Source organism: Eulemur rufifrons, chromosome 5 (assembly GCF_041146395.1).
Source record: "Eulemur rufifrons isolate Redbay chromosome 5, OSU_ERuf_1, whole genome shotgun sequence".
Classification (NCBI taxonomy): Eukaryota; Metazoa; Chordata; class Mammalia; order Primates; family Lemuridae; genus Eulemur; species Eulemur rufifrons.
This window is the reverse complement of record NC_090987.1, coordinates 52,712,810-52,725,736: the sequence shown is the minus strand read 5'-3', so window position 1 is coordinate 52,725,736 and position 12,927 is coordinate 52,712,810. Positions and strand designations below refer to the sequence as shown.

General features: G+C 36.9%; 1 protein-coding gene across 1 annotated transcript in view; it reads left to right on the top strand.

Annotated features, from left to right (window-relative positions):
* Window positions 1–12,927, top strand: part of LOC138383493 (nucleoporin SEH1) — a 150,072-nt gene that overhangs the window by 70,628 nt on the left and 66,517 nt on the right. The window contains exons 18-23 of the mRNA XM_069468555.1: window positions 1,155–1,515; window positions 2,619–2,762; window positions 6,416–6,480; window positions 7,202–7,396; window positions 9,577–9,703; window positions 10,372–10,502. Coding sequence (XP_069324656.1) covers window positions 1,155–1,515; window positions 2,619–2,762; window positions 6,416–6,480; window positions 7,202–7,396; window positions 9,577–9,703; window positions 10,372–10,502 — 1,023 coding nt within the window. The remainder of the gene's footprint in view (window positions 1–1,154; window positions 1,516–2,618; window positions 2,763–6,415; window positions 6,481–7,201; window positions 7,397–9,576; window positions 9,704–10,371; window positions 10,503–12,927) is intronic.

Below are 12,927 nucleotides of genomic sequence, written 5' to 3'. Positions count from 1 at the left end.
TGTCGTATTTTGTTTTGCATCTATTCATATGATCATGTTTTTTCCTCTTTAGCTTGTTGATGTAATGGGTTACATTAAATGATTTTGGTTTTTTTTTTTTTTGAGACAGAGTCTCACTCTGTCAGTCACCCCAGCTAGAGTGCAGTGGTGTCATCATATCTCACTGTAACCTCAAACTCCTGAGCTCAAGTGATCCTCCTGCCTCAGGCTCCTGAGTAGCTGGGACTACAGGTGTACACCACCATACCCAGCTAATGTTTTCTTTATTTAGCAGAGATGGAGTTGTCACTCGTCCTCAGACTGGTCTCGAACTCCTGAGCTCAAGTAATCCTCCCACCTCGGCCTCCCAGAGTGCTAGGATTATAGGCGTGAGCCACCACGCCCGGCCTTGAACCTATGTTTTTTTTTTTTTACAAAGTTAGCATCTTTTCCATTAATTAGAATTACTGCCTTTTAATATTTTAACTTTAAAAATCTTTGCCTGTCAGGTTGTTTTTCTTATTGTTCATCTTATTATAACAGAAAAGACTGCTGTTAATAGGTTTTATTGGCACCTGAGATCATGGTGGTAGCGATGCCTGAAAACAGTATTGCAGGCGCTGGAGCCCCTTTTTAGCAGTTGTTATTTTGGGAAGAAAAGTGTGTTGGAGAACATAGTTTTGAGACACTGCTTTAATTTGCCAAGACCAATGCAGTTGTAACTGGATTCCTCAAGGGTGTTTATAGTGTCTGCTATTTTACTCTTATTAAAAGATAATATCTGTGTTTTTAAGGGTTTTTACCCATATTAATTTTAAGAGGCTGGTCACACTAATGGGCTTACCACCCGTGTAGATACTTTTACTGGTAATTATTAAAGTTAAACTGACATTACTGTCACCCTGTAATATAATGGACACATAGGATCCACTTTGGTATCTTAATCTATGATGTATGTGTCTCCCATGACCACATCATAAAGCTTGGTTTTGGTAAATTGCTTATCATTGGTTCATACACAATCTAAAATACAGTGAATACTATATATTCTGTTCTATAATATGATAAACAATTTTATATCAACCATATAATTTTTCTTATAAATTTTAGAATGAATTATGAAAAACAAAACTTACTGTTGCTTTGTTACTGATTTTTCTTTTCTTTTTTTAAAGGAAAGTGCAAGAGAAGGTGTTTTTGTAAAGATTCTCAGCACTACCAATGGGAAACTTAACCCTGTTCATTTTCATGACACGAATGTCAATAAAGGTGGTTTTGACCTAACTTACCCCATAAAACAAGGGGCAGGGTCTCCTCATCTAAGTAAGCATTTAGCATCAGATTCAGAAGCAGTTTTGCATGAGAATGGATGTTTAGACACTGAGACTCCTACAGTGTCCATTCAAAAAAATGTGGACATAGCATCTTTGAAGCCTATTTATGACAAAGAGATTAATTCCAGTGATATTCTTTGGTCACCAACTTGTGAAAGGCGAACATGTGAATGTCTTGATTCCATTGAGACGAGTAAAGACAGTAAGTGGTCTTTTATAAAAGAATAAAATATTTGTACTTTTGAGTAGGATATATTTCCATGTGGAATTTGCCAATCTTTCATAAAAATATTTAAGTATTTTATAGGTTAAAAAATTTTTAGGCCAGGCGTGGTGGCTCACGCCTGTAATCCTAGCACTCTGGGAGGCCGAGGTGGGCGGATCGTTTGAGCTCAGGAGTTCGAGACCAGCCTGAGCAAGAGCGAGACCCCATCTCTACTAAAAATAGAAAGAAATTATATGGACAGCTAAAAATATATATAGAAAAAATTAGCCGGGCATGGTGGTGCATGCCTGTAGTCCCAGCTACTCGGGAGGCTGAGACAGGAGGATCGCTTGAGCCCAGGAGTTTGAGGTTGCTGTGAGCTAGGCTGATGCCACGGCACTCACTCTAGCCTGGGCAACAGAGTGAGACTCTGTCTCAAAAAAAAAAAAAAAAAAAAAAAATTTTTAATCTAGTACAGGGAGGATTGCTCAGAAATAGCATTTTAAATCAGGGATATAGTGGAAAATGTACCTTCCTAAATCCTAGCATTCTTTTCCTTTATCCCTCATTCTCCATTATAGACTTTATCGTAAGTAATGCTGGCTTATCCACGATCAGAGAGATACTTTTCTTTTGGGGAAATGCATCTTCCTTTTTCTAACTATTTTTGAGCAGACTTCCGTACTGGTTTTTTGTTGTTGTTTTGTTTTTTTATTTGAGACAGAGTCTCTCTCGGTCACCCAGGCTAAAGTGCAGTGTTGTCATCATAGTTCACTGCAACTTCAAACTCCTGGGGTCAAGGGGATCCTCCAGCCTCAGCCTCCTGAGTAGCTGGGACTACAGGTGTATGCCACCATGCCCAGCTAATTTTTCTGTTTTTTGTAGAGACGATGTCTCTCTTGCTCAGGCTGTTCATGAACTCCTGACCTCAGGCAATCCTCCCACCTCCCAGAGTGTTAGAATTACAGGTGTGAGCCACTGTGTCTGGCCAGTACTGTTGATAACTAAGGCAGTTGTCTAAATAAAAAATTATTTGAGAATGTTTTATCATTTTGGTTGCTATATATGTCATTGGATACTTTTGGAATTTTATATTTTAGAAACAGATCTCCCACAGAGTGTGGTCTATCAAAATGAAGAGGGCAGATGGGTCACTGACCTTGCCTACTATACATCTTTTAATAATGAACAAGATTTAAATATGTCTTTAAGTGATGAGGTGAATGAAGACTTCAGATCTGGTTGTAAGTATATGGATAACCACATTTATTGTAGCATTTTCATTGTTTCTCATGGTGTTTCTGAGATTACCCATTTATATTATTCAGCCACGTCAGACCTCTTCTGGCATATCATTGTTTTCTAGAGTTTTTTTCACTTGTTTTCATAGGAACCAAGGCTTGAGTTAGTCAGTCTTAATCATTGCAGAATGAGCTGAGCCAATTCCTTAAGCAAAGATAATGAGTCAGACTAGCACTCTGTTACTTCTATTTAGAACCCATAGTATTGTAGGGCTGAAACGGACTTTAGGCTTTGCTTGATCGTTTTAAAAATTCTGTTCTGAGCAAAAGAAATGTTCTGATAAATAAGCAATTATAAAAGCCAGTCCTGCCCCCAACCCCCCGCTGCCAAAAAAAAAAAAAAAAAAATAGATAAAAAAAAAAAAAAAGAAAAGCCAATGCATTTTGGAGTAAGAGCTAAGAAATGTGGTGGAAATGATAGGAGAAGAGTGACAGAAAACATAAACAAATCTTAAGGGATAAGAGCATTAAAAGAAGCAGTTAGGTTTGTTGATTAGCATAACCTCTGTCAATGTGAAGACATGAGCTGGTTTAGGTCTACAGAATGCTAGATCAGGGCATTTTGAGCCTTAGCCTGTTAAGATGTTGCTGTCTTGCAACCCCTAGTGCCTGAGCACCTCTGTAATGAGAATGAGGAAAGGTGCTCACTGGCCTGTCAAGCCCTGTCTTATTTTTAACAGACTCAGATAGTGCCAGGGGAAGAAGTGATTCTTGCTACTGCTGTACAAATCTCCTAAATGCTGATGATGTGGAAGTTCAGAGATAAATAAGGCATGATTCCAACCCTTAAGAAACTACCAGCTAAGAGGGTAAGACAAGGATACAAAACCCAGTGATCAGCATGATAAGAGACACAAACCAAAAGCTTTTGGAGTTTAGAGGATAAATAACTTTTACATAAGTGGGTAGCAAAAGGATTTCATATATGTCACTTTTGAGGTAGAGGTTCAACAAATAGGTAATCTTTTGGGGGCATGAGAAATTTCAAATGGAAGGAACACCCAATTGAAAGAGGATGAGCTGGTGAAGCGTGGGCCTGTTTGAGAAGGTGAATGGTCCAATGTGGCTAGTAGCATTTATGGCAAGATGAAGGGGGAGCAAGCACTCTGAGACTAAGAGATGAAGCTGAGGTAAGTAGGGCCAGGGAGCGAGTGGATGGAGTTTGGATTACCATGCCAAAGAGCTGGGGCTTGTTTGGTAAGCAGTGGGGTGGTTGCCGCTCCAACTTGCTTTGTGAGTCTTCTCCTGGCACTGGTGGTCACTTGAATTGGGAGAGTTTTTAGGATATTGTAGAAATCTAGGTGTCACAGTGCCAATGAAAAGAAAGTAGCTAATGAAAGACATAGAAGTGGAATGGTTAGGATTTGGTGGCTGGATTTCAGAGGGCAGCAGAGAAACAAGAAAAGAGTGAGGCTTGCCTTCTGAGTTACTGGGGAAGCAGCAATACTGTTTGCTGAGGTAGAGGAAATCAGAAGAAATTGCAGATTTTTTTGGGTGATTGTGCTTTGTGGTGGAGGTAACCACAACTACATTTTCAATAGTTGGAAATACAGGTTACCATTAGGACTTGATCAATGATACCTTGATTTTAAAAGGGCAGTGAAGGTACAGAGTGAACATTGGATTTTGACTTTGTCACTTAAATAGTTGAAGGTCATGGAATTCTCGTGTTGCTGGTGGGAGTGTAAATTGGTACAACCATTTGGGAAACCTGTTTGGCAGTATCTTGTAAAGGTGAATTTTATGAACTTCATACATTATGAGCTAGTAATTCTACACCTGAGTATGTAAAACCCAGCAGACAGGCTGTATATATTCACCAAAAAGACATATTAATATTTTGAGCTCTCTACCCAATGATTTAAAAACCAGGTGGTATTTAACGCATCAAAGTCAATTAAGTTTCTTCTGGTTTACGCTCTTATGGGCTGAGCTTCCACCTTCTCCTCTCTTGGCTATCAGATTTGGTTCACATTTTAGAGCAGTGGCTTTTAACGTACCTTGAGTCATAAATCCTGCAGAGGCTCTTCATAGAAACCTATTTATGTGGAATATGTATTTTTGCGTGTAGTTTTGAGAACTTCATAGTTCTCCCAGTGCTCATTAATAGGATCTATGCTGTAGGTTTGTGGTCCCCAATGCCCAGGATCCCCACCCCTCCACTGTCTGTGGAAAAATTGTCTTCCATGAAACTTAGGAACTGGGCCTCACAGCACAAGGTGAGCAGCGGGGCAAGTGAGCAAAGTTTCATCTGTATTTATAGCCACTCTCCATTGCTTGTATCACTGCCTGAGCTCCACCTCCTCCCCCGCTTTCCATGGAAACACTGTCTTCTGTGAAACCGGTCCCTGGTGCCAGAAAGGTTGGGGACCACGGCTGTAGGTTAAGAGTGTGCGTACATAAGAAATGATCGCTTCACAAGGTAAAGAGTTAGCATTGTTTTGACAGGTAAGAATCCTGAGCTGTCTTTGGTGCTCTCCTCTTCCTGACTGGAGATATTATCCTGTGTCCATTCTCATTTTGTTTCTTAGGTTGTTTTTCGTTTTCGTTTTTTGAAACAGTGTCTTGCCCTGTTGCCCATGCTAGAGTGCCGTGGCGTCAGCCTAGCTCACAGCAACCTCAAATTCCTGGGCTCAAGCCATCCTCCCGCCTCAGCCTCCTGAGTGGCTGGGACTATAGGCGCGCACCATGATGCCTGGCTAGTTTTTCTATTTTTAGTAGAGATGGGATATTGCTGTTGCTCAGGCTGGTCTCGAACTCCTGACCTCAGTCAACCCTCCCACCTCAGCCTCCTGAATTGCTGGGACTATAGGCACACACCACCACACTCAGCTAATTTTTTCTATATCTTAGGTTGTTAATGTGGGACTGTGGTCCCAAAAGGGCAGAGTGGGTCTGATTAGGCCCTGATGGACACAGGAGAGTAGGGACCTTCTCTCTTGTTTGCTCCATGAGTGAACTGGGAGGTATTTTAATGTGTGGCCTTTGGTGGAGAGGTTGATAGTGTGGGAACAGCTGACATTCCTCTCTCCAGGGAGAGCTGAGGTGCTCAGCAGGAGCTCCGAGGGCAGACATTAGGTGACCACCAGTCCCTGTGTGCCCAGACTGGGGTTTCCTGGGACATGGGACTTTCTAAGGCTAGGATAATCCCGGGCAAATGGGTGCTTGGGCACCCTAGCAGACCACCTGCATGATGAGCTTGTAGCGAGGCTTGTCAGTCTGATGGCTCCAGATGAAATTCCACGAGTATTCATGGGCGAGTACCTAAACCCAGGAGTGCAAAACTCTTCAAAGCTAAAATTAATTGGAATCTTCTAAAAATAAAAAGCTTATGTACTAAAGCCCTTAAAGTAAATTTTAGGGAAGTTATTAAGTGATAAAATCAGTCACAGTAAGGTGTTCATTAGAAGTTTGACAACCACAGACTTAAGCGTGTAATACGGATGTATCAGTCATGTGAGTGGAAGCTTTCACATACTTGCGAAAATGTTATTTCCTTAGGTTTTCATTTTCCTAATTAGCTAAGTTGTATTTGTGTGCTAGTGTTTAAATAGTCATTAACATAATGTAATTATATAAACCTATTCTTTTTTAAGCTGAAGCATTTGATTTGATTGCACAAGATGAAGAAGAATTTAATAAAGAGCATCAGTTTATACAGGTTTGTAATTATTTGCTTTACCCAAAGCTTAAAATTTTTCTTGTATTAATTTCAATGTAGACAAAAATGTTCATTTCTTTCTGAATAAGTATGTAGTTGGTATAGAATTATTTCTTATTTTTCTCATTCTTACAAAATTTCTGCTTTTTCCTTCATTCTCTAAATTATTAATTGAAGAATACTGACATACTGCTATCTATATATCTTTAATTCATTTAAAATTGCTTTAATATCCTTCGTGGATGTTTCCATAGTTTTCAAAGCCTGTTTTTTTTTTCTTTCCTCCAATTTTATTTTTTTCTTTTTCCTTTTTTAAAAATTTTAATAGAGTTAGGGGGTACAAGTTGAATTCTGTTACACACGTATATTTTGTAGTGGTAAAGTCTGTGCTCTTAGTGTACTTATCACCTGATAAAATATATTTTAAAATGAAGTAATCCTGTTTGTTTTCTGTGAAGATATATCCCTTTCTAAAGATTCTTATTTATGACTATATTAAGATAATGCATATTATAACTCAATTATTCAAAAATAAAGTTCTATTCCTTTGGACTTCATTAGCTATAGTGGCGACTTGCACTTAATTTGTCCAAATTTTTTTGTCTGGTTTATAAAAAATTACTTTTGAAATTTTCTTAAATTTTTTTAGTTTTTCATATTAGAAGAATAGAAAGGGCAGCTTGCTGGGAGAAAAAAAATGAAACAATAACTTTCTTCCTAGGAAGAAAATGTAGATGCTCAGAACACTTCGATTACACTAGGGGATACGTCCTGGGGAGCTTCAGTTAATTATAATCTTAGCACATCAGATTTGGACAAAGACGATGCCAGTTATTTACGTCTGTCTTTAGGAGAGTTCTTTGCTCAAAGATCTGAAGCTCTTGGTTGCCTTGGTGGTGGTAACAATGTAAAAAGAGTAAGTATGAAATGTGCTAGAAGTGATTAAAGTCACCAGATTTTATATTTTAAATGTCATGATGGTATAGCTCAAGCACAGTAACTTTAAAGCAGAGACAGAATAGAGATGTGATAGAATAGTGGTATAAAACTTAGGTTTTATAATCAGACTCTGACTCTAGTTGTACCTCTACCTTTTTACTAGTTCTATGATGTTGAGCAATTTATTTAACTCCTCTGTGCCTTAATTTCCCCATTTCTAAAATAGCATGCTGTTTCATAGGGTTTTGTAAGATTTAAATGTGATGGTGCATGTAAAGCATTTAGCACCAACCAAGCCCAACATATAGTAAGTATTTAATACTTGTTTGTTCCTATTGTATCATTTATTGGTGGGAAGAATTCTAAAATTGATTATTTTTAACCTATTTTTCTAAGAAGATGTCCGAAATGATGTTTGAAATATAGGAGTCTTTTGATTGACTAAAATATAATACATGTAAAAATTTAAAAATACAAACAATTCAGATAGTGAAAAGTGCTAGCTGGTCAGGGTGACATCTGAGGGGATGACATTGAATTGGCACCTAAGTGGTGAAAAGGAGGCAGTGCCCAAAGATCTAGAGAGTGAATGTTCCCAGGAAAGGGAGACTGTCTGTGGAAGGTCCCAGAGGTAGGAACTAGAGTGGCATATTGGAGGAACAGAAAGCAGGCAGAGAGAGCTAATGTGAGAGGCGGGCAGGGGCAAGGGGGTAGAATGGGATAATGATGGAAGATTACAAGAACCAGATCATGAGGGTTCCTTGTAGGAGTTGAGTTCTATTTCATGAACTGGGAGGAAGTGCTTGGAGGCAGGGGGCAGCTTTGTTGTGGTGCCCCGGCCATCTCTAGGTGCAGCAGGATGCCACCGTTTGTCAGGCGCCTGGGTGGAGAAAGTCAGTGAATCACAGAGGAAGAAAAGCAGTGGGCAGAGGCTTAGTAAATGGAAAGAGAGGAGATGAAGGCTGGGGACTAGGATGATAGACAGACACAGTAAAAAGTATGAGGATTCAAGGTTTATTCTGGAGGTAGAATTAAAGGACTTGTTGATAAATTCCATATAGGGAATTAGGATTATTGGAAGGAATGTTTATTGAAACTGAATTTCACTAGAATATAATTTTGAAATAATAGATGTAGTATTAGAAATCATAAGTTGATTCATAGAACTTAAATTTAAATCTGAACTGTGCTCTTGTCCAGTTTGTACAGTGAATTAAAGAAGGAAAATATTAATAAATATGTGGATTTTTCTGCCTAGATTTAGTGGGATTTTTGAGATTATGACAGAATTCTAAGAGTAACTGAATTCCTTATTAAACAGATGAACAAAGTGCTGGATTATGGAAAAATAGATCTATTATTTGGAATTTTAATTTCAGTATTAGTTGTAAAATTTTACTTGCATTCAAGTTACTGCGTCAAGGGAAGAAATTCCAAAGTGAAGATGGATCAGTGAGTTCACACATCAGGTCTATCATGTGAGGAAGTCGTGTGAGAAAGATAAGTGGGATTTGCCTGCCTTACCAAGCTCCTGGAACATAAACCATTCTGTAGGTTTCATGCACATCAGTAGGAAAATACCTAATCTTAACATGGATTTTCAAGGATGTATTTATTCTATAAAATAGAATACCTGTATGCTGTATAATTCCAGGACACAGGAGTTTTTATCTTTTTTTGGACTGATAATGTCACTGATGATTAAACAGTGCCTAATACATAGGAAGTGCTCAATAATACAGGGTGTCTCAAAAGTCTCCATACAAAGGAAAATTTTGTAGAATTTTATAATGAATATTTTGTAAATAAAAATACATTTAGCTACAATTTCCCATTTTCCCTATGTATGGCGAGTTTTGGGACACCCTGTACTTATTGAAGGAATAAAGTCATTTCTGTGTTGTTTTAATTTGGATTTCTTAGTAAGGGTAACCTGTTTGACCATATTAGTTCTAATGATTAAAAGATAGCTAGCATTAAGGAAATAAAAGGTTCTATCTGGACTTTTAAAGTTCATCTCTAGTAATTTGAGGTTAAGTGGGAAAAGTTTTGTTGAAGTCATTTTTCAGTTGTGTTACCAGTATAAGGTAAAATGGTTCTAGAATACTCAAAGAAGTTGAAAATTAAGGAACTAATTCACACTTAATTATTTTGTAGCCATCATTTGGTTATTTTATTAGATCACCAGAGAAGAGAGAACCTGTTGCTTTAATAAGAAAATCTGATGTATCAAGAAGTAATTTGGAAAAAGAAATGGGTCATCTTAACCATGTTCTGTTTTCAGGTAATGGATCATAGAGAGGTTTTAAGGAATCTTATTTTTTTTTTTTTTTTTTATTTTAAGCCTGTAACTTAGGTGTTGTGTGATTATTTTGAGATTTAGACATTGGTAGTCTAAATGTGATAAATATTTATGATAAATATTTTTACTCAGACTTTCTTGGTCAACTTAAAATTATTGAGCAGGTATTTCTGCTGGTACAGTGTCTTATGCTACATATCATCTAAAGTTGTACAAGATATGTTCCATTTCTTAAAGAGCCTATATTCCAGTAGGGGAGTTGAGATAAAGGGTCTGTGTATATATATGATAGCTCATTTTCTATAATATTATGGTAAAGAAGTACTGACTTCTGATTTCAACTTATTGTATACTTGTGAAATGTTTAAAGCTGAAAAATATTAAATGAATTTATATGTGTATTTGCAAGGGAGAGAGTAAAATTCACAATCTTTCTTGAAAGTTCAGACTTTTCAGAATTGAGCCAGATTAACTCTGCTGTTGTCCTTTGTCCGAGTGACTGTACATTTAAACAGTTACAGTGAGGATGACTATTCGGGGTAAACAGATTTCTTCCTTGGCAGTTAATCATTTTTACTGGTCATTATCCCACAGATTATGTCTATGAGATAATATATACGTATAAGTTGAATATTGTATGTTTCCTGCAGGAGATTTAAATGAACAGTCCCAGGCACAACTAAGTGAAGGATCAGATACACTTCAGGTTGAAGCAGCGGAGAGTATTACACAAGCGGATGAAAACGATGTGACCTTAACTGCGGATAAAGGCAAAACAGGGGTAAGCCTTTCATGAGGGAAATCTAAGATTATCTTGTTATAGTTCTTGTATAAGATGGAGACAAGATCACCTGTGAAAAATATATGCAGTTTAACTGGTTTTTTTTCTCCTGGCTTCAAGTTTTTCACAAATGTCCTTTAAATTAAAAAAAAAAAAAAATTTAATCAATATAAAATACACATACAAAAGAGTTTATGAAATCAGTGAATGAATTATCACAACTTATACACCGGGTATACCCAGGTTAAGAAAGAAAACTTTGCCAATAGCTCAGAAACAATGTTTTTTGTCCCCCTCCAAACACTACTCCTGCCATTACTGTCCTGACTTCTAACACTGCATTAATTTCACCTGTTACTGAACTTTATATAGCAGAAACCATGTAGCAGGTATTCCTTTTCTTTGACTTTTTTTACTTCACCTTTTGTTTGTTAGATGAGTATAATAGCTTATTTTCTTTACTGTATAGTATTCTGTTACATGAATATTCTGCAGCTTATATATATCCATTCACCTGGTGATGAACATTTGGGATATTTCCAGTGATGGGCAATTATAAAATAATGCTCTGTGACCAGCCTAGCACCTGTGTCTTGTTGGCCTTGTGCACACATGCATGTGAGATGTGTACTTGAGAGTGGAATTGCTGGGTCCTAGGGTTTGCATACCTTCACGTCAGTAGTCTTAGCAAAGTTTTCCAGAGTGGTTGTACCAGTGTAGATTTCTAGTAGTGTGTGTTAATTCCTGTTACTACACATCCTCCCCAGCACTTGGTGTTATTAATCATTCTGGAAGGTATGTAGTGATGCCTCCGTGTTTTAATTTGAATTTCCCTGGTTAGTAATGAAGTTGAGTGCTTCTTCATGTTTATTGGTCATTTAGATAGCCAATTTTATGTTGTGCGTGTTCAAGTCTCCTGCTCATTTTTCTAGTGGATTGTTTGTCTTACAGATTTATAGGCATTCTTTACATATTCTGTATTGGAGCCTTTTGCCAGTTATGAGTGTTTCTCTTCTCTTCTAGTCTGTGACTTGCTTTTTCAGCCTTTTAATGATATCTATACTTTATCCATTTCTGCAGAGTGCCAACTGTCATAAATCAAATATCCACAACATTCTGGGTCTTTTTCTAGATTATCTATTGTGTTTCTTTGGTCTGTTTATCTATCTTGTGTCAATGTGATGCTGTTGATTATAATAGCTTTATAGTAAGTCTTGATATCTAATAGAGTAAGTCTTCCCGTTATATTTTTCTTTAAAAAAGTATCTTGGCTATTCTTGGCCCTTTATGTTATCATACATACTTAAAAATCAGATTGTCAGCCTCCATGTATCAACAACCAACTAACCAACCAACAACCCCGTTGGACTCTTATTGGTATTACATTTAATCTATAGAACAGTAAAACTGACATCTTTATAATAGTGAATCCTCTAATCCATAAAAATCATATATCCCTTCATTTATTTGTCTTAATTTCTCTTTGCATTTTATGCTTTTTTGTGCATATTTTTCACATTGTCTTGTTAGAGTTCTTCCTAGTTGTTGAAACATTATTTTAATATTGTCTTTCTTAAATTCATCTTCTGTTTGTTTTGGCTAAACAAAAATATGGTTTTTTTTTTTAGTATACTTGCCCTGTATCCAGCAAATTTACTTATTAACTCTAATAATTATCTGTAGACTCTGGATTTCCTAAACACACAGTTGTGCCATCTGAGAATAGCAGCAGTTTTATTTCTTTATTTCTAATTTTTATACCTTTATTTCTTTGTCTTGCCTTCCTTGACTGGACCTCAGGAACAGTGTTGAAGTGATGATGTTCGGTTTTCCTTACTCAGTGGCAAAGCCTTTTCTAGCATTTTATCTTTAAATTTGATATATGCTGTAAATTTTTATTTATCCTTGGATTAACAAAGTTCCCTCCTAATCATTGTTTGCTTGTTTTTTGTTTTGTTTTGGTTTGTAAGTTGTAAGAGAATTCAATCTTGTCAAGTGCTTTTCTGGATCTATTAAGAAGGATATCAGTTTTCTCCCTTTTTTGGTGCTATGGTGAATTACATTAAATATTTTTTTTCAATATTAAACCATTCATTTGTACTTGGGATAAACCTCATTTGGGTCCTAATGTGCTGTCTTTATATATCATTGGATTTAGTTTGATAATAGTTATTTAGAATTTTGCATCTTTGTAAGACTGAGATGAATTCCCTTTCTTAAATGTCCTTGTCTGGTTTTGGTATCAAGATTTTGCTGGTCTTACTTTTTCTATTTTCTGGAAGAGTTTTTGTAAGAGTGGTACTATTTTTTTTTAATCTCTCTTTTTTTAAGACAGTCTCGCTTTGTTGCCCAGGCTGGAATGCAGAGACAATCGTAGTTCACTGCAGCCCCAAATTCCTGGGCTCAAGTGATCCTCCTGCCTCTA